Source organism: Podarcis muralis, chromosome 5 (genome assembly GCF_964188315.1).
Source record: "Podarcis muralis chromosome 5, rPodMur119.hap1.1, whole genome shotgun sequence".
NCBI classification, from domain to species: domain Eukaryota; kingdom Metazoa; phylum Chordata; class Lepidosauria; order Squamata; family Lacertidae; genus Podarcis; species Podarcis muralis.
Genome location: NC_135659.1, coordinates 39701182 through 39723035, shown reverse-complemented (window position 1 = coordinate 39723035; position 21854 = coordinate 39701182). Strand labels below are relative to the sequence as shown.

Here is a 21854-nt window from a genome sequence, read left to right as displayed (position 1 = left end):
ACACACCAGAACTTTTTTTTTATGGCGGTGATTTTGTAATCTCTGATCTAGACAGTGGATAGAACAATACATAATTGTCCTGTTGCTTTTCCATTTTAGGTTAGAAAATGGGGTGCTGACTTTAAAAGGGAACATCAAACTGAGTACAATTTAGATGCATACATGGAATATGAGTTTCAAGTTAGATGCAAACTAACTCATGCCCAAAGCTTTTGGAGCAAATGGAGCGAATCTGCAGTGCATATGACTCCTGAGGCAGGTGAGTTTCACTGCTCTCTCTTCCCTGACCTCCAAGTCCTTGTTTCAGCTGTACAGAGAGGATTGTAACAGGAATGCTTCAAGGGATTTAAGTTGCAACAAGCCAACCAAGCATAACATTCTGAGCACATTTTCAGCACCAAGTGTGCAAAGGAAGCTGTACCTTAATCAGCTCAGGAACTGGAATACCTGATTATATCTTTGGTTGCGCTCTTATTTCCTGTGTTGTCTTCTACAGATTGTATCACTTTGGTAGCAAATATTACCTCATTGTGGTATTATGAATCTTAAAAGTCCATGGAAAAATCCCCTGATAAGAGAGAGTATATACCCTATTTCAGTTTCAGTTGCACAATACAGTGTGAGCTGGAAATTCATTCATAAATTGAAAAGTGAAATGATTGTGCCTATCCTGTCTCTACAGCAGAGGAGTCAACAACAACCTTTTCCCCTCCTTTGAAGTTCTATATGCAAATAAAAGTAAATTCCAGCACAATCCTATGCATCTTCACTAAGAAGTAAGTCCCGTTGAGTTCAGTGAGGCATTAGGAATGGGAAAGCCGCCTTAGACATTATAGAGAATCATAGAATTGTCGAGTCGGAAGGGACCCCGAGAGTTATCTCATCCAACCCCCTAATCGCAGGAGTTTCAATTAAAGCATCCATGACCGATGGCCATCCAATCTCCGCTCAAAAACCACCAAGAACGGAGAGTCCACCACCTATCATGGGCGTCAGTTCCACTGCCAAACTACTTTTACTGTCAAAAAGTTATTCCTGATGTTTAGTCAATCTCCTTTCTTGTAACTTGAAGCCACTGGTTTGGCTCCTACCCTCTGGAGCAGGAGAAAACAAGCTTGCTCCATCTTCCATGTGACGGCCCTAGATATTTGAAGATGACTATCATATCTCCTCTCAGTCTCCTCTTTACCAGGCTAAACATACCCAGATCCCCCAAATGGTTCCTCATAAGGCAAGTAGCCTTATGTAACCAGAAGTGGATTTTTGTGTGGATGGACTATGAGCTTAGTTCTGGTACTTAAAACAAATTCCTGGATCCAGAACTGTTTAGTTCTATGTCTTTTTTGCACTGACCTCTGGCAGATCTTAGGGTTCTGATCTTTTGTTAAAAGAAGCAAAAGTAGATTTTGCAAGCCTGAAATCTGCCCATCCTAAGGGAGCAGTGAGGCCAGCAAGGCAGGCAAATGAACTTCCCAAAATGATGTGTGTGCTATCTTCTATATGAAGCTCCATATTCAACATAGTAATTTAGAAATACAGATACTTATTAATGAGTAAGTACATCCGGAAGTGTCTCCGGACAGCGCTGGCCCCCGGCCTCTTGAGTGAGATGGGCGCACAACCCCAGAGTCTGTCAAGACTGGCCCGTACGGGCAGGGGTACCTTTACCTTTACCTTAAGTACACACACAATGTGTACAACATCTGTCAATTGGACTCCGCTCTTTCTATCAAAGCTGACTACCCAATTTCGTGTGTGTGTTTTACAGCATCTTAAGCTAAGCAGGCTATAAAGAAAGAAGTTAAACAAATCTACTAGGCCAGGCCTAAATTGCTTTAAGCAGGCTCCCTCTAAGGGGCATGAGAGTCGCAGGGTGGGCAGCAGCACTAGGCTTGGCTTTGCCTCCACCTGCAGCAACAGTGGCAAGCTCAGAGGGCAGGGGAACGCCACAACCAAGGATGGCTGACAACAGGTGGTGAAACTCTGAGCCACACAGCCTCATTTGCCTAACGTGCCACTGCAGTGCTCTTAGGCATCGGTAGGCAAACTAAGGCCCGGGGGCCGGATCCAGCCCAATCGCCTTCTGAATCCGGCCCACGGACGGTCCAGGAATCAGCGTGTTTTTACATGAGTAGAATGTGTGCTTTTATTCAAAATGAATCTCTGGGTTATTTTTGAGGCATAGGAATTTGTTCATTTCACCCCCCAAAAAATATAGTCCGGCCCCCCCACAAGGTCTGAGGGACAGTGGACCAGCCCTCTGCTGAAAAAGTTTGCTGACCCCTGCTCTTAGGCCTCTAGGAGCCTTTATCAGAATACAGTGGTACCTCAGGTTACATATGCTTCAGGTTACAGACTCTGCTAACCCAGAAATAATGCTTTAGGTTAAGAACTTTGCTTCAGGATGAGAACAGAAATTGTGCCATGGCGGCGCAGCGGCAGCAGGAGGCCCCATTAGCTAAAGTGGTGCTTCAGGTTAAGAACAGCTTCAGCTTAAGAACGGACCTCCGGAACGAATTAAGTACTTAACCTGAGGTACCACTGTAAGCTGTTTTAGTAGAAATAGTAGTAGTGACCCCTGCTGGCAAAACAAATGAATAGTACAAAGAACTTACCAAGCGCTTGATCCATTTTTGAGGGGGAAATGGCTGGCTTTCAGGAATAAGCCTCCCCATTTTACTACCTTTTGCTGCACCTTTAATACATGGCAGGGAGGCATGCGTCAGCTGAAGCCGTTCTCCTCACTCCCCTAGAGAAAAGCTGCACCTCTTGAATTTGTTAGCTGTGAAAATTCATGGAAGCCTTTGGGCTCTCAGCACAACCTATGTCTGTTTCAGCCAAAACTTGTGGGCATAGTCTGCCAACTAGCGATTACTTGTTGTTTTGTCAAATAATCAATTAGCCACAGTATTGTTGCCTGAATCAGGGCTCACCCAAGATGCTTTGCTACCTGAAGCTCAGTTGCATCATTAATTAGGCAGAGTGAAACTACCTCATTGCAGCTGGTTTTGTGTGCCATGAAAAGGCAGGAGTGGGTTTTCATTTTATTTTTTTACTGCCTGGTAGGTGGGAGAGGTGCTTGAGGAATTTTCTACCTCAGGCGCCAGAATAACTTAGCTGGCTTTGGGGACTTTCTGAAGGTGACCAACAATTAGTGCCCAAATACTCTAAGTCAAGGTGTGTTTTATCTAATGGTGGTCATGTTATTCTAGTAGATGAGGCAAATGATCTCACATGTGTGTCTCTCCCTACCTGGCACAGTTATAATAAATTTAATAACTAGCAATAGCCTGCTCTTTCAGAACACCTAGAAATTGACTGCCTCAGGTATCTGCCTCACTATGCCTAATGGTTACGGTCAGCCTGGCCTGAGGAAGTGAGGAGTTCAAAAGCCTAACTCACTAAGAAGCAAAGCTTATTCTTGGAAAATAATGTGGCCTAGCAGTAGAGACCACTAGTTATCCTGAATTCTGGATAAGAGCCTGATAATGCCCCATTGGAAGCAGACTCATAGACTGGGTTATGGGCAGAGGCATAACTAGGCTCCCTTGCGCCCTTGGCAAGGAGATGTTGGTTGCCCAGGGCAGCAAAGGAGTGGCCCTGGGAGCATGCAGGAAGGCAGGCAAGCTCCTAGCCACTCCAAGCCTGAGTGGAGATGTGCAACTTTTGCACATACACCCTGTCCCTACACCCTTGGCAAGGGCCAACCTTGTCAGCCGTACCCACCTCCAGGTACACACCTGTTTATGGGCTAAGCTCCTTACAAGTCATTGTCAGCTCAGACAAGGGAACTTTCACAAAAAGTGGCCTATGGCTGGTATATTACCTTGAGACAGGTCTTTCATACAACCAAGGCAATTCACCCATGTGTTTGAGTTGGTGCTAAGGAATCACCACCTATAAACACATGTGGCTGAAGTGCCCTTAAATTGCAGATTTTTTGGGGGGGAGTCTTTAGTTAGATTTCTTTAGTAACAAAATAGACCATCACTCCTTCCCCATACCTGATTCTAATAAATCTACATATAGATGTGGATAGAGATAAAAAAATAAAGAACACATTTGCACCTACTAGTGGCAGCAATAAGAGCAACTCTTTCCTGATTCTAATGTATTTAAATGTTCTTTCTTGTTAGTTTTTATGTTTTTAGCTCTACTATTTGATTTTTCTTTTCTTAGCAGAGCCTGCGCTTTTCTGCCAAATAGGATGGTCTAGTGGCAACCTCTAGTCTTCATTTCCCACACTGCTGTAGATCACCATACACACAGAAGCTCCAAATGTTCACAATTGGGATTTTGCAATAGATGCCTTTGCTCTTTTATATATATGCAAGACAAAACAACAAGTAACAGACAAAGCCAGACTTTTTACCGTGATTTAAATTGAAATTCAGTGGGCAAAAAAACCCTCATATTCAGATTTATTTTTTTGCATTTTGTTTGTTTATCTGCAGAACCTTCTTCTATACTTGATGTGTGGAGGTTTTTGGGGCCAACTTACCCGAATGGTAGCCAAGAGGTGATCATCTTAATCAAGGTGATATTTTCCTCCTTTCCAGACTGAACACACTGCAGGTTAAGGGAGTCCGGGGTGGTCTTATTTTCATAAGGTCTAGAATTCAGAAAGATGTTAAAAATATAAGGCAGTTTCTTCAGTTGGGGCCAATACTGGGAAGAATCTGCCATGGGGTTGTATTTTGACTCAATAACATCACTCTAAAGGCTAGGAAGAATACACAACTGCATACAGGAAACATTAGAAATGCCACTTTCTTACTTGATTCTAAGAATTTTTTTAAATAAGGGGGAAACTGCTGGGGAGGGGGTGACTTGGAGAGGTGAAGCAGCAGGGAAAGAATTAAGCAAGCCTTGGTGACTACAAACAGTGAGGCTCTTCTTTGCAGTGGCTTCTGTTGCAGTGGTTGGCAAGCAGCTAAGGAAATGCAGGTTTAATCACATTTTCCTGTTAGCTGCTGTGCATGTGAAACTGCATGAACCCCCCCCCCCAAAAAAAAAACACACACCCCACAATGCAGCTTTCTAAAGGCAATTATCTTGCTTTCTCTTCCTTCTCTTCCTTCCCACATCCCAGCCATTTTTTCCTAAGGAGAGCAGAGGAAGAATTTTGGGCTACAGGGTGTTCTGTGAAAACCAAGGAGAAATTGTGGATTTATGTAAAACGACAGAAACAAAATGCCAAGTTTTGGTTCCCCCAGCAGTTACCACTCTCCATGTGACAGCACATAATTCAAAAGGAAGTTCCAAACCGGCGAATATTACAGTGAACCAACCTCCCCATAGTTTCCATGGTAAGATAAAAGCAGTACAGTACAGTACTGTACTTAAAAACTTTTGAGAAATGGATAATGCATTGTTAAATTGTGTCAGAGAAGAAATTGACCGTATGATTTCCCAACATTCAGACCGACACCCCCCCCCCCCACCAACTGTATAACTAACTTTACTTCTAGTTTGCTCCCTTTGGAAGCATGATGTATTAACACACAAACAGGACTACTTTCATCCATTACTACAATCCCAGTTTTGGAGATGCCAAACCAGATAAGCATTCCATTTCAGCAAAAGTATGAAAGCTAAAGCAAAAAGCTGACATCTAAAAATATCAAATTCCATTTTAAAATTATGTCTTAGCCATCATGACTATTAAAAACAACAACTGAGGACATTATGGGAATGACTGTTATCAAGTTTTAAATGAGTTGGAATTCATAAAGAATATACAGATGCAAAAGAGGACTTGATTCCTGGTGTGCTGTGCAAAAGAGGGGATTTCAGCAGATACAGCTGCTGGTAGGGGTGGACTTTGCTACTATGGCGCCCTGAGCTAGGCCAAAAGTTGGTGCCTCTCCCCAGCCCTCAGGACATGCTGAGGTGTGAGGTCTCCAGCAGGGTCCTACAGCCCTCCCACCTCCTCCCCAAACTGGGCAAGCACTAACTAGGCTTTGGAAAGGAGAACGGAGGACTCTAGGACCCTAGGAAGCTGTCAGAGCCCTCACATCTCCTTCCCATGGCTGGGCAAGTGCTTATGGGTGTTCTCTTCTTGACAACCAGTGCAAAGAGAACCAGTCATGTTACCCTCAATCCACCTCTGCTGTATGACAAGCTACACTCGCTGAAATTCCCTCTTCTGTACAAAAGATGCAGGATCCCTGTTCTTTTTTCCACCTGGTCACCCTGGGCTGATTCTCAGGGACGATTCACACCCCAGCCAGCACCTCTTTAATCTTCTACCCTCGGGCAGGAGATATAGAAGTATAATCAGTCGTACCAACAGGCTAAAAAACAGTTTCTATCCCTGGGCTGTTAGGCTGCTGAACGGAAAATAATATAGTGCAACTGACTTTCGGGGTTGGTGTGTTGTGCGACAAGCACACAGAGTGCAATGAGATTGAGTATTTGTGGGTGGGGGAGGGAGGCTCGGTTAATTTCATTGTACACAGGTTGTACATTGACAATAAAGGTATTATTATTATTATTATTATTATTATTATTATTATTATTATTATTATCATAGAATCATAGAGTTGGAAGAGACCACAAGGGCCATCGAGTCCAACCCCCTGCCAAGCAGGAAACACCATCAGAGCACTCCTGACATATGGTTGTCAAGCCTCTGCTTAAAGACCTCCAAAGAAGGAGACTCCACCACACTCCTTGGCAGCAAATTCCTCTGTCGAACAGCTCTTACTGTCAGGAAGTTCTTCCTAATGTTTAGGTGGAATCTTCTTTCTTGTAGTTTGGATCCATTGCTCCGTGTCCGCTTCTCTGGAGCAGCAGAAAACAGCCTTTCTCCCTCCTCTATGTGACATCCTTTTATATATTTGAACATGGCTATCATATCACCCCTTAACCTCCTCTTCTCCAGGCTAAACATGCCCAGCTCCCTTAGCCGTTCCTCATAAGGCATCATTTCCAGGCCTTTGACCATTTTTGTTGCCCTCCTCTGGACACGTTCCAGTTTGTCAGTGTCCTTCTTGAACTGTGGTGCCCAGAACTGGACACAGTACTCCAGGTGAGGTCTGACCAGAGCAGAATACAGTGGCACTATTACTTCCCTTGATCTAGATGCTATACTCCTATTGATGAGGCCCAGAATTGCATTGGCTTTTTTAGCTGCCGCGTCACACTGTTGGCTCATGTCAAGTTTGTGGTCAACCAAGACTCCTAGATCCTTTTCACATGTACTGCTCTCAAGCCAGGTGTCACCCATCTTGTATTTGTGCCTCTCATTTTTTTTGCCCAAGTGCAATACTTTACATTTCTCCCTGTTAAAATTCATCTCGTTTGTTTTGGCCCAGTTCTCTAATCTGTCAAGGTCGTTTTGAAGTGTGATCCTGTCCTCTGGGGTGTTAGCCACCCCTCCCAGTTTGGTGTCATCTGCAAATTTGATCAGGATGCCCTTGAGTCCATCATCCAAGTCGTTGATAAAGATGTTGAATAAGACCGGGCCCAGGACAGAACCCTGTGGCACCCCGCTAGTCACTCTTCTCCAGGATGAAGAGGAACCATTGATGAGCACCCTTTGGGTTCGGTCAGTCAGCCAGTTACAAATCCACTGAGTGGTAGCATAGTCAAGACCGCATTTTACCAGCTTCTTTACAAGAATATCATGGGGCACCTTGTCAAATGCCTTGCTGAAATCAAGGTAGACTACATCCACTGCGTTCCCTACCAGGCTTGTAATTCTGTCAAAAAACGAGATCAGGTTAGTCTGACATGACTTATTTTTCAGAAATCCATGCTGACTATTGGTGATCACAGCATTCCTTTCTAGGTGCTCACAGACTGTTTGCTTAATGATCTGCTCCAGAATCTTCCCTGGTATTGATGTCAGACTGACTGGGCGGTAATTATTTGGGTCCTCTCTTTTCCCCTTTTTGAAAATAGGGACAACATTTGCCCTCCTCCAGTCTACCGGGACTTCGCCTGTTCTCCAGGAATTCTCAAAGATGACTGCCAGTGGTTCTGAAATCACATCTGCCAGTTCTTTTAATACTCTTGGATGCAGTTCATCTGGCCCTGGAGACTTGAATACATCTAGACTAGCCAAGTATTCTTGTACTATCTCCTTAGTTATTCTGGGCTGTGTTTCCTCTGCTGAATCATTTGCTCCAAATTCTTCAGGTTGGGCATTGTTTTCTTTATCGGAGAAGACTGAGGCAAAGAAGGCATTGAGGAGTTCAGCCCTTTCTGTGTCCCCTGTTTGCATTTCACCATCTTCTCCTCTGAGTGACCCCACGGTTTCTTTGTTCTTCCTTTTGCTACGAACATACCCATAAAAGCCTTTTTTGTTGCTTTTAACCTCTCTAGCAAGCCTGAGTTCATTTTGTGCTTTAGCTTTTCTGACTTTGTGTCTACACGTGCTGGCTATTTGTTTGAATTCCTCTTTGGTGGTTTCCCCCCTTTTCCATTTTTTGTACACATCCTTTTTTAATCTTAACTCAGTTAAAAGTTCTTTAGATAGCCACCCTGGCTTCTTTAGGCACCTTCCATGTTTCCGTCTCATTGGTATTGCCTGAAGTTGTGCTTTTACTATCTCCCTCTTAACAAACTCCCAGCCATCTTGAACTCCCTTTCCTTTTAGTATTACTGTCCATGGGATCTCACCCAGCACTTCCCTAAGCTTTATGAAGTCGGCTTTCTTAAAGTCGAGAAATTGAGTCCTAGTATGCTTGGCTGCTCCTTTCCGCTGTATAGTAAACTTCAGAAGAACATGATCACTCGCGCCTAATGATCCTTCCACTTCTACCCCACTAACCAGGTCATCAACATTGGTTAGGACCAGATCTAAAATGGCTGTTCCTCTTGTTGCTTCTCCCACTTTCTGGACAATGAAGTTGTCTGCAAGGGCAGTGAGGAATCTGTTTGACCTTATGCTCTTGGCTGAGTTTGACATCCAACAAATATCCGGGTAATTGAAGTCCCCCATTACTACTATCTCCCTTCCTTTTGCATGCTTGGCCATCTGTTCCAGGAAGGCATCATCTATGTCCTCCGTTTGGCTTGGGGATCTATAGTAAACTCCCACAATGAGGTCACTGTTATTCTTCTCTCCCTTAATTTTGACCCAAATGCTCTCACTTTGGCTTTGAGGTTCTAAATCTTGGATCTCTTCACAGGTATACACATCCCTGACATATAACGCCACTCCTCCTCCTTTCTTGTCTGGTCTGTTTCTTTGAAATAGATTGTATCCCTCCATTATTACATTCCAATCGTGGGATTTATCCCACCAGGTTTCAGTGATTCCTATTATGTCATATTTAGTTTGCTGTACCAGGAGCTCAAGCTCATCTTGTTTATTTCCCATGCTTTGCGCATTAGTGTACAGACATTGAAGTCCATTAATCATTCCCCCGTGTCTCTTATTTAAGGATTTTCTCCTCCCACCACTAGGTCTGCATGCTCTTTGCTCCATTCGGTCTATGACATTTGGATGATCATCTTCATCAATTGATAGACTCCTACCTTCAGGAGCACTGTCTCCCTCCCCCACATTAGTCAGTTTAAAGCCCTCCTGATGAGGTTTCTGAGATTTTTTGCAAAAACATTCCTCCCAACCGTTGTGAGGTGCAGCCCATCGCTTGCCAGAAGTCCATCTTCAAGAAACTGCATTCCGTGATCTAAGAATCCAAACCGTTCCTGTTTGCACCATTTGCGAAGCCAGTTGTTCACTTCCACTATTTTTCCCTCTCTCCCTGGGCCACGTCGTTCAACTGGGAGGACAGATGAGATGACAATTTGTGCATTTAATTGCTTCAATTTCCTGCCCAGAGCCTCGTAATCTCTTTTGATCTTCTGGAGGCTATTGCTTGCAGTGTCATTGGTTCCCACATGAACCAAGAGGAAGGGGTATTTGTCAGTGGGTTTTATGATTCCTTGCAGTCGTTCAGTTACATCTTGGATCTTAGCCCCGGGGAGACAGCACACTTCCCGAGACATCTTGTCAGGCCCACAGATCACTGCTTCTGTTCCCCTCAGTAGGGAATCCTACTGTACATTGACAATAAAGGTATTATTATTATTATTATTATTATTATTATTATTATTATTATTAATCATTCAGCAACTGCAGCAAGTGGTAAATATATTATACTTGCAAAATGTCCATCACTTTGATGAGCTTCTCTGGAATGCATGTGTGTATATGAAGGCATTTGTCTTATCTTGCTGCTGCAGGAATAGCAGATCAGAATTTGAGGAGAGGAATGTGGTCATACTTGGATGACATCACAGGCAAGGGTCCCAGGCCCTCTTTTGCCCATTGGTGGATGAGTATAACAGCTGACAGGGAGCTTGCAGGAGGAGGAGGAGGAAATCTAGTTATACAATTTCCCTCCAGTTATACAATTTCCTTGAACCTTATTGACATTGATCTTTCTAGTGTATGTACTTAGCTTAAAGAAAATGTCCATATCCTCACTTGGTTGATTTCCAGTGTGCCAGATGGAGATGAAGAAGCTGCACACCACTGTATGTTCCCCTCAATACACCCTTCACTCATTTCAAGGGCACCTTCTTCCTATTGCAAAACTATTTCAAATATTTGGCTAGATTTTAGACAACAGCCAAGTCATCCCTGCTGCTTTCCCCTGTAGATTTCCCACCACCTACCAACATGCAAATGGACCGCGATGAACAGAAAGGGATTTCTGTTGTATGGAAACCTCCCCAACCCATTGGAAAAGTAGTTTTGTGGTACATAGTGGAATGGACGTCTGCAGATTTCAGACATGGACTTGTGTGGAAAAAAGTCCCCATCCAAAACACAACAACATTTATCAAAGGTAAAATACAAGCCAACTCTTTTTAGTGGCCTTCATGATATGTTGGGCTGATGACATGCATAGCTTCTTGGAACCAGAATAATTGAGCCGCTCAGGAACAGCCAACATGGTGCCCTGCAGATGCTCTCAGACTACAACTCCCATCAGTCCCAGACAACCTAGCTTATACTCAGAGATGATGGAAGCTGTTGTCCAACAACATCTGGAGGCCACCAGGTTTGCTACCCCAGGAGTAGATTTTGCAAACATGAAGAATCACTTTTAGTGAAATCTGTTTTCCTCACCCTTGGTCACCAAGAAAGCATCATTTGCGGAGGAAATCTAGTTTAAAATCCAAAAGACAACAAACATACCAAACCTACAAGCAAACTTAGCAAAGACTACCAAAATCAACATGGACAAATAGAGCTACTGTGGGAACAAAATACAAGAAACCCACATAGAGCCACCTGAGCTGCTTATGTGGAGAAAGGGATACAAATGTGATAGAGCATTTTTAAATGACTGTCTGCTCCCCCACCCTTCCCCAAGAAGTCAGAACAAAATCATGGGATTAGAATTCATTGGTTCTTATTTCTGAAGTTTTACTCATGATTCCTTTTTTAAAAATTATGCAGTAGAACTTATTTTCATGATTAAAATAAATGAATAAAACCTCATCCTTACAGAAAATGTGAGAATGGGGCATAACTTCAACATTTCAGTGTATGCTGTGTATCAAGATGGCACCAGCAAGGCCTGCTCCATCCCGAGTAAGTACCATTGGGGCCATTGCTAGTGGACTGGCACTATTTCATAGTGTACTGTGTTTGAGCTAAACTTCCTCTATGGTATGGTCATATCTCCCGGAGTAAAAATATGTTTCAATGTGTTGATGTGTATATGGTAATTATCTTATTCCAAACTGGAATAAGATACTTTCGGGGCATTAACTGGAATTAAACCTTTCCTTAAAAGGTGTGGATGAGGACATGTTTCATAAATAATGTACAGTACACACATTTGTTTGCTGTATGTACCCATATCGCTCTGTAGAAGATGTGAGGGCCATACTAATCTTTCATGTCCACTGTGTGTGTATATGTCAGAGAGAGCAGCAACTGGCCCTGATTCACCTACGTACGTGCAGGAAAAAAATAAAGATAAGCATGACTTTCACATAATTAGAAGAAACATACTACGGTAAATCAAACATTCTTGCTCATTTCTGTTAACTTGCCTTTAGTTGTATTACATCCTTTGATGATTTTAAAGTTCTTCCATCAGAGATGCAGTATAAGACTGTTAGCTAACCAAAGCATTTCTACACCATGAATAATAATGCCTTGATAGGAATTAAGGCGAATTTGCCAAGGGCAATGAAAAGTAGTAAGTTTGCTGGAATGACTTTTATGCCCAGCCTTGATTAAGCAGATTATTGTGAAATAGTAGATAGTGTACTACAATTATGTAAAGTGTTACTGGATTCCATTCAAAGTAATACACCGGCTTTAACTGCTGAATCAGGGAACCCTTCTGTCTTATCAAGGTGTATTACTGTGCTCTTACATACAGATCCAACCCCTGTGTCCTCAGTAATATTAGTAATAATAATTTTATTATGTTCTTTATATGCACTGGAAGCCTCCCAGAGTGACTGGGGAAACCCAGCCAGAGGGGTTTAATATTATTAAATTTATTATCTGCCCTTCATCAACAGGTCCCAGGACAGTTTAAAACAGCTGAAAATTAAAAACAGTTAAGGCAGATTACAATCACAAGAACAGGGTGGCCCTCAAAGCACAAAGGGTAAAGAGGTGTGTTATTAGCATTTAGTGAAAGCTGTATTGTGAGGAAGCCAGATACACCTCTACAGGGAGGGAATTCCACAACTTAGGGGCTGCCACAGAAAATGCACTCTCCTGGGCCACCACAACCCAAACTTCTGAGGGTGGTAGAACTACCAAGAGGGCACCCTCTGCTGATCAATAACACCCAGGAGTGTCTGAAGGGACCCTCTCTCAATGTAGCAGGCAGAAAACCAACAGCTGGAAGTTTTCTGAACACGAAGATGCAGGAATTGCACGGGTTCCTTGGCAAATCCATAACTCCAGCCCAAAATGATGAATATTTCATACATACTAAAACCCTTGCAGAAAACATGTTCCTGAGATTGCTTCTCTAAAGCTCTAACTAAATTTAGAAATTACACCACAGGGTTAATAGCGGCAACATCCCAGTTATTCTAATAATTTCCTTTTACTGCCACATCATATCGCATTTTCTTGTTAGAATTTGCTGTGGCTCCAAAGACCACAAGGCGGCAGTGTTTAATGAAAAATTATAATATGTACAGTAACTATGTTACCTCTATACAGTTCTGTTGTTTGCACAAAATCTCCATTTCTTAAGCATAATGGAGCAGAATGCCCACTCAGTATTTCAATCACAAATGACATTTTGGCCCATTCACTCCTGCAGAAATGTGGAGCTATAAAGAGAACTAATGCATTATTTTAGACTGGTGATGGTGAATATCTAATCATTCTACTATTTGCTGCTGGTGCTAGTAATATTTTCACTAGAAAAAGGAAAAGTCAAAATGACACTTTCCCTTTTTTGAACTGGACTCTCTTATTTTTCTAATGCTACAAAGAAAATAGCACACCCTCTGGAATGCGCTTCCTGAAGAACTGCTGCACACTGCTTCATGGTAAAGCTGAACCAGCTGCTCTTAAGTCCCTAAATCAAAGGAATGTAAACTTAACACCCCTAAATAAAATGGCAGTGATCCAGAGACATACACATGCAGTTCCCATTGCCAGCTATTGCAGAGTTTTCGGCAGGTGTGGGTGGGTTTACTAGACATGTCATCCAACTACAGAAATCTTCGTTGATTAATCAGTTAAGTTGCAATTGATTTAGTTAGCTAAACTGGTTAAAGTATGCCTATGAATAAAACATTTTATCAGAAGACGAAGAATAACATTTTCATTGTTTTTAAAACATTAATAAGCTTAGGAAATCCGATTGTATTGTCTGGAATGGACAAGCACTCTATCAAAATAGATAAATAATAATAGTTTCTACACCAGAGTTGACACCGGTTCATGTAATTTCATTTAATTCAATTACAGATCCTACCAGGAGGGCTACCAACAAACACTCTTTTTGGCAGGGCCAGTGTCGGCACCTGGTATCCTTAGGCAGCTGCTAAGGTCTCAGTGCCCTTACATCTCCTCCCCTGCCCCTGCCCCCCAATGCTGGCAGAGCACTTTGAGCATTGCAAAGCATTTGGATCAAGCCACCTTTTCAGTTTCGCAGAATGACCTCAACCTGGCGTCACTCAGGGGCATTGCGGGAAATGGAAAGGGTAGCTTGATGCAGCTGTTTAGCACTACAGCCAAGTAAGCCTAGTACTGACAAAGAAGGGGGGCACTAGACAAAGATGCTTTACCTTGGACCTCCTCAAACTTGGAGGCCAGTGGGGCACAAAGAAACCCCAAACTGACAGAGCTGCTGAATTAATGTAGACAATACCCCAAGCCCCACACTACACTACAAAAGATACGTTGGATGGATCCTAAGGCTGAGTTTTAGGAGAGATACAGTCCCTCAGGTGTATCTCAGTGATGACACACATGCTTTGCAGGTGAGAAGCAATTCTCAGCCTCTCCAGGTAGAATTGGGAAATCATGGGGAGTTGCTGCCTGCCAGTGAATACCCTGGCCAGTGGTTAGAGATCATGGGAGTTGTAGTCCAATAGCACGTGGAGGGGTCAGAGCTTCTCACAGTGGTGTAGACAAATATTGTGTTGGGTGAACTAGACGAATTCCTCCCTTTATGGAAGTTACCTATGTTCCTTGTTCACAGGAGCGACATATTTTCACCAGCTGCAACTTTGAGAGTATTCATCCAACAACCAGTAAATACAAATTGCAGTTTAAATGAAAGCACTGAAGGGTTTCATCCCTTGGGAAAAGTGCTTTTGGTAAACTAATTGCAATACAAGGGAACAAAGTATTCGCTACACTTGCTGTTGTACCACAGTGGAAGTCATTCTCCTTTTTTGCTTTTCTTTCTCCCGTTCTCTGACTAGCATTGCCGGGGAAAACTCAAGACACATATAATGGTCCAGGAAATATGTTTGCGGTTACCAACGGTAGGAAATGTCTCTGTGTCAGGTTTCCAGAAGAGAAGTTTTCTGTGTTACCAGATTTGGGAGGGTTTTTTGGTTATTGTTTTTTTTTACACCAACCAGTGATAACATCTCAAAGAGGTGGGAACTAAGTGCAGCATTCACTGACGTGATTATAGGGAAATGAAAGTTCAGGGTGTTTTCACACATAAAAGAGCTAACTCAAATTATTCTCAATCCAGAGACATCCTGGGTTGAATATACAATATGAAAATACTCATATGGTTGATTTTTAAAGCCGTCAGTCGAGTGGCTAAAGGCACACAGAGGAGATTTGGCGTACATAAAACAACAGGGGTGAGATGGCGTGTTTGCTCTTCAGGAAACATATCACCAATTGCTATCTTGCTCCATACAGTATCTCACATTCCATCAAACTGGCATGGTAACTCTCAGAATTTACCCAAGACTTGATTTGTCAAATGTGGATCTAATTATGCTACTCTCTAGTTTGCCAAGGAAACACAATTCTCTCGTTAAGCATCTTTATCACTCTGCTAAAGATGAAAAAGGCTAACCATGTGTATCTCGAGTAGCGAGTGCCATTGCCATCATATTCATGACTATGTCAAGCATGGTCAAACCAAAGCTTCATAATAAGCATAAGGCTGCTAGCCAGTTTCAGTGGCACCTTGTACTGAAATACATTATAAGAAACCTTGGCAATTTGAAAAGCCCTCCTCGGTGCATCAGCTTAGCCATTCAGTGGTTGATATGGCATCATTTGAACAGCTGTGAGTAGAGGCACATGGTTGTCTATACAGGCCACATTTCTAAGATGCAGGTTCAGCAAAAGCAGGTACAAAGCACTGTGATGATATACATCTGAACTTCACAAGCAATTGGTCAAGCATCATAAAGTTGTGATGAATTGTTTTTATTCAGCAAGTGAGGTGTACTCTGAGCTAATTCTGAATACACACTTGGTGTAAAATCAAAGTGCTGATCATTTCTCTCTCTCTCTCTCTTTTTAAGATGATGGTGATGATGGTGGTGGTGTTCTGTGGGGAACTGGCTTTGGAATGTTCTTCTTGTTTATAATTATTTTGAGTTTGATTGCTACAAACATTAAGAGGTACAAGCGTGAAGTGTTTCCCCAGACTTTTCTCCTTAGCCTTCGAGCAAACTTTTCAGCCTTGGAAAATGTGTGTGCAGTGCCTGTTTGCGTGCACATTTTCCCTTATTAAAGCAGGACAAGGGCGATGGTTTTGTAATTGATTTGTAAAGTTATTTAGGGCTGGTGAAAGATTGGTCCTTAGCTGTAGTACAGTATCTGGCTGCAGTTAGGCTGAAACTGATGGCAAAGCTGTGTATTCAAGTGTAAAACAACTGAAAAGCCGGATGTGAGGCAACTTCATGCATAGAAGTGGTGGGCATGAGAAAGATTCTATGACGTATTCGACAAAAGATTTTCTCCATTCTCCTCCTCAGAGTTATTTTTCTCTCAATGAGAAATGTGCTGGGTGGGGGGGGGGGAGTGATCTGGGAAGGGGCTCTGGAAGAACAGAGAATGGGTTCAGCACTCCTCCTAGTCGCTTACCACTATTGCACCAAAATCATTCCAGACCCCATTTCACTTGTGTTTCTTGGTAACTGCATTTGAAGGCAAGGAGCTGCAACCATTACATATAATTCTGCTCTCAACCTTATCTAATCTACATAGGCATTTCCAATCCAGTAATGAATTTGAACCGTGATCATTTCTTCCAAAATGCAATTCATGTGTTGTGCTTTTTTTTTTTAAAGGGTTAAAACAGCATTTTGGTCGATAACACCGAAATGGCTTTTTGAAGATTATCCTAGAATGCAGAACAGCAGTGTGATCAAATCACTTCAGGTAACTCCACAAGTCAACATTCTATTTATTTAATGTGTCTAAAGAAACTAGAGTGAAGCAAGGAGGTACCTTGCATTTGTAGGAATAAATGTTTGCATGGCTTTAAAAACAACAACAGCTTTGTATGCTTTATTTTATGACCAATACATTCAGAATATGTTGTGGGCCTATTTGGCTATTGCTTCTCATGTTCATCTCTCTACATGGCATGACCAGGACTTTGCACTCCTTCCTCTTGCTACAAGTGCAACATAAAATTGTCAGATTAGGAGATCCAAATTTACTTGAATGTGGAATTGCTCAAGATAATATATGACTTGATCTACTATTATCAGCATTTATCGCCTATCGTTCAACTTAGTTCCATAGCTATTCATTCTTACATTCAAGTGTAACCTTAACTGTAAATCACAAAAAGTAATCTTTTGACGTGTGAATACTCTCTTCTCTTTCTATGCATAAACAAAGGCTTACAGTAATTAAAATGGAGCAACTCTGTTAACTGCTGACTTAAAAGCATAAAGGGGAAATAGTTCAGTATCAAACAACAAGGAAAGAAAAGCAACGAAGAAATTTCTGCCTTAACTCTGTAATCCTGAAGAGCTGCTGTCAGCCAGAGTGGACAATAGTGGGCTAGATTATGGACAAGTCTGACCTAGGATAAGACCTTATCTATAGAACTAGCCAGGCATTCACCCTCATGAGATTCCCATCACATGAGAGGAAAGAATGGAACTATAAAGTTAATCACAACTTAACTTTAGATAGATTGGTTCAAGTTGCATTGCATAGATTTTGCCTGTATCCACATATGCAAACCTTATTTTAACATTTATGTAGTTATCTTTTTATTCATGTTTCCTATCAGTTTTACAGATGCCTCAATTTATTTTATTATAATGTGTTATTTCTGTGTTAAAACAATTGCTCTAGACTAGATATTGAAACCGAATAGCTGTTTGCTGCCTCCCCCCCGCCTACATTTTATTAATTTTTTCTGTAATTGTTTCTTAGGGGGAAAATGGTGGCATAACACACAATTCCACTGGGTTGTTCATCGATCATGAGGATGCTGTAGTAACTGAAGTGGAGGAGACACTGGTACACAAGGAGTATAAGGTTGTAGATCATAAAGAGGAAACTAGAGAAGTAGTTCTGGATAACGTTAACATTCCAGAAGACAGACTGTTTGTTGGCAATTTGGACACGACGGAGGAAAATGGCTACAAACCTCAGATTTCCAGCCCAGCAGTCTTACAAGACAGTACTAATGAAATACATTCTCAAAGCCCAGATAAAAAACCAAACACCCCAGCTTTCCCCGATAGTAGTTTAATAAAAGATTTCCCAAGTCCCATGGCTACCACATGGCCTATTGTTGGTACCAATGAAAACACATTTTTATTTGATAAAATCAGTCTTGTTTTGAACAACAGTAAAAGTGGACAGAGCAACATGGTCAGCTCAACAGATGAAGAGCCACATACACCAACAGACAACCAGTGGAAGCTCCTACTTTCAGATGAAGATATTCAAGAACAGACCTTAATACCAGATGAACTTCTGTCTTGCTTAAATGCTGTGAATGAAGATTCTTCCGATATAATGTCTTACTTTCCTCAAAACGTTGCAAAGTGACTTTCTTATTAGGACTGAATTTTTGCAACCATGACAAAATTCTGCATTTTCAAGTAGAATAACTCAAAGTATCCTCAACATTCTCAGTTCTCGTCCAATTTAAAAAACAAAACAGCTGCAGTTGCAACCATAGCATTAATTTCTCATGCCACTTTCTTACCTTGAGATGAGACCAGAATGCCATCTCGTGAATCCTCTTCTAAAAGGCAAAATATTTCATCATATGAGCCTATCATGGTTATCAGCTGCATCAACTGCAGGGTTTCCAGCCAAGCAACTGCACAGCAAGTAACTACAGATAACCCAAGTGAGCCAAAGCCAGGTAAAGGCAAAGATATCTCAATATCCCTATAGTCTTGCTGAAGGAAAAATTATTCACAATTATGATGAACAGCAAGATAAGTGTGACCCAAAACAAGACATGGAGAAATTTTTATTTGGTTACAATTCCACCATACCTGACATCTTGTCTCTATAGTTGTATCAGTTTCCAATGCCACCAAGAAGGGGAAGAATCTAATTATGAGGCTCCCTGCCCCCAGTTTATCAAACTGTTGATAAAAAATGTTTCTAATAGGGGTCTATTCCTTTCCAGCTGCAAGCGCCTGTTCTTCTGCAGTTGCCCAGTTGGCGTTGACCCATGACGGGGCCTTTTCAATGATGGTTCCCTGTTTGTGGAATTCCCTCTCTAGTGAGGTGTTTCTGCTTCCATCGTCATTAACTTTCCAGAGGAATTTGAAAAACATTCCTCTTTACCCAGGCATTTGGTGGCTGCAGAATACTGCCATGAAATAATGGATGAAATAATGTTTTAAATTGTAACTGTTTTTTAAAACAATGTTTTAAATGCTTTTTTTGCTATTAAAATATGGGTGTGTTTGCTGTCTTGAGCTCCTTTGGGAGGGAGGTGGGGAGAGAAATTAAATATAGAAATAAGTAATACAGCAGGTGTGGGGAGGCCTTAGCTCACCAGGTGTTTCTAAACTTACCATTTTGATCAGCCCTACACATTATAACACATTATGGACAGTGGCCAGGAATGACGTGAGTTCCCTACCCCTGTTTTGCACACATGGAGTACCTACTGCAGCCTGGCTAAGCCATTGCTTAAAACTGTTCCTTCTGACTCATTCTCATTTTGCCAAGGTAGCATATGAATTTTCCTCACAACAGAACCCTCATCACATAGATCCCTCTCTGGCCAACATCAGTGGACTCTGTCAAGGCAGAAGGTGGCACAGGCAGTTTTCCTACATTCCTTTGTGAGGTAAGAGCCAGCCATGATGAAGCAAATTTGCAGTGGCAACCATGTTGCTGAAATAGCATGTGTGAGCCAGGACTGGGACAGTCCCCACATAGTTGACTCATGGGCCCTTTAAAAGAGAAGTCACATACCTACCAAGAAGTTTTCAAGATGTCTACAATGTACAACCTTAATTTAGCACTTAGTGAGAGGATATAGCTGACTTTAGAAAATTTAACATCTGAAGGCTCTCAGGCGCATGATTTCCTAGAAACTGAAAAATGACACTAAACACAAGTCTCTAGAATGCAAGTTGGTCTAAAATTAGTAGTTGTTGCTCTTGCAGGAAGGAAATAGTAAAGGAAAGCCACACACATAAGACGTATGATATAGAAAGTTCTTTGGTTGTTGTGCTCCGGGCATTTTATGCACCTCAAATAGAAATCTACTCAGTTCTTGTTATATGATCGGGTAATATTTCTGTTTTGCCAAGAGCCATAACCTTATATTGCAAATAGCAATTAAATTTAAGGAACAGAAGATAATCCTTTCATATCCACCTCTTCAACTATATGATATGTTCATTATCATCACTAAATGCAATGATACAAACACACACAAAATAGCTTTGATAAACACAACACAGGAATCTTTTTGCCCAACGTGGGGTTCAAACCCACAACCCTGAGATTAAGCGTCTCATGCTCTGCAGACTGAGCTATCTTGGGGCTATATTATTGATCACAGAGCTGATAGTACTGCAGATTAAGGGATGTTTTCCTGAACAACCCACAGCTGAGCTCTTGTGCAGCTTCTAGGAATTTAAATGGAGCTTCTACTAGAAAACATCTTGATGAATTAATGTGAACATAGGAGCACAGGAAGCTGCCTGACACTGTACACACTATTCCATTTGTATCACAAAAAATACAGTTTTTTCTCAGTCCAGAATCATTTGTGCTAGTCCTCAACAAGCTACTTTCAATGTAGATTGATTCTAGATCCTGTCATCCACAAGGGTGGTTGTGGTTACTTGAGATCGTGTGAAAACCCTGCCCTTGATTAGATTATCCACCCTTTTCCTGTCTGCACATGCCCCAGGCAAATGAAGAAGGAAGTGGTGATTGCGCTCTAGGCATTCACCCACCCACAGCCTCATTGGGCAGCTGGGGACTTACCACTCATTGCTGAAACCACACACATCTGTTTCCAAATGGACACACTTCAGGTTAATGCAGAATCAATCTGTAATGTGCTTTAGTGAATGAAACCAGTTTCTCAAGAAGCACTTTTCAGGGGCAAATATATAAATATGCATGCAATAGATCTAGATTGTGTGTAGTCTGCATACATAAAAAATCTAGTCTCCATAGATTCTAGAATATAATATGTGTACACAGCCATCTACCGAGTCAGTCTGCTGGTCAATCTAGTTCAGCATTGTCAACACTGACTAGCAGCGGAGCACCAGGTCAGTGTCTCAGAATGTCAGAGATTGAACTTGAGAACTTCTGCATGCAAACCAGTTGTTTTCCTACTTCTCTGCAACATTTTTTTTTCTAGAGAAGAGTTGGGAACAGTAAGATCAATGGACTCTGCTAGTCACAGATCTCATCTCAAAACCAGTTATAAATAATATCTAGGCAATATGACTTAGGTGTACTTTGAGTAGACTAACTGAAGCCACTGAGATTTCAGTTAGTCATGACTAACTTGCATTCTGTTGAATTCAGTTGGTTAGCTCTAAGCATCACTAAGTCAGCAACTAACCTAATGTTTCAAACAATTGCAATATATATGAATGGTTCACAGGATAGGTTCCATGTCTTCTGCTTCCTTTCTAAATGTTTTGACATGGCACTTGCTGCTTCCAAACTAGATTAACCTTAGTTGGTCAATGGTTTAACTTCTCAATGAATTGATATCAATAAGACTAGTTCAGTGTACTGTAAGTGTGAATGAAATTTCCTCTAAAGAACACTTTGAAAGCACCAGGCATATATAATTCAAAGAAGTAATAGTCCAATAATATTATGCTCAATTTTCTATAGCAGGTAATGTTGACAGAATTTAAGACTCTGTATTTCATATTCACAGCTGCAGGGGGAGCAGAATGGGGTTGAGGGTGAGGTATAAAGACTGTCTCAAGGC

The 21854-nt window shown here is 41.8% G+C and overlaps 1 protein-coding gene across 1 annotated transcript in view; it reads left to right on the top strand.

The window, feature by feature from the left end:
• IL23R (interleukin 23 receptor) overlaps nucleotides 1-19308 on the top strand; it is a 28904-nt gene extending 9596 nt beyond the window's left edge. The window contains exons 5-13 of the mRNA XM_028732109.2: nucleotides 100-259; nucleotides 4455-4537; nucleotides 5093-5309; nucleotides 10620-10808; nucleotides 11477-11560; nucleotides 14887-14949; nucleotides 15961-16060; nucleotides 16732-16822; nucleotides 17837-19308. Coding sequence (XP_028587942.2) covers nucleotides 100-259; nucleotides 4455-4537; nucleotides 5093-5309; nucleotides 10620-10808; nucleotides 11477-11560; nucleotides 14887-14949; nucleotides 15961-16060; nucleotides 16732-16822; nucleotides 17837-18460 — 1611 coding nt within the window. The 3' untranslated portion in view covers nucleotides 18461-19308. The remainder of the gene's footprint in view (nucleotides 1-99; nucleotides 260-4454; nucleotides 4538-5092; nucleotides 5310-10619; nucleotides 10809-11476; nucleotides 11561-14886; nucleotides 14950-15960; nucleotides 16061-16731; nucleotides 16823-17836) is intronic.
• The last annotated feature ends 2546 nt before the right edge of the window (nucleotides 19309-21854 follow it).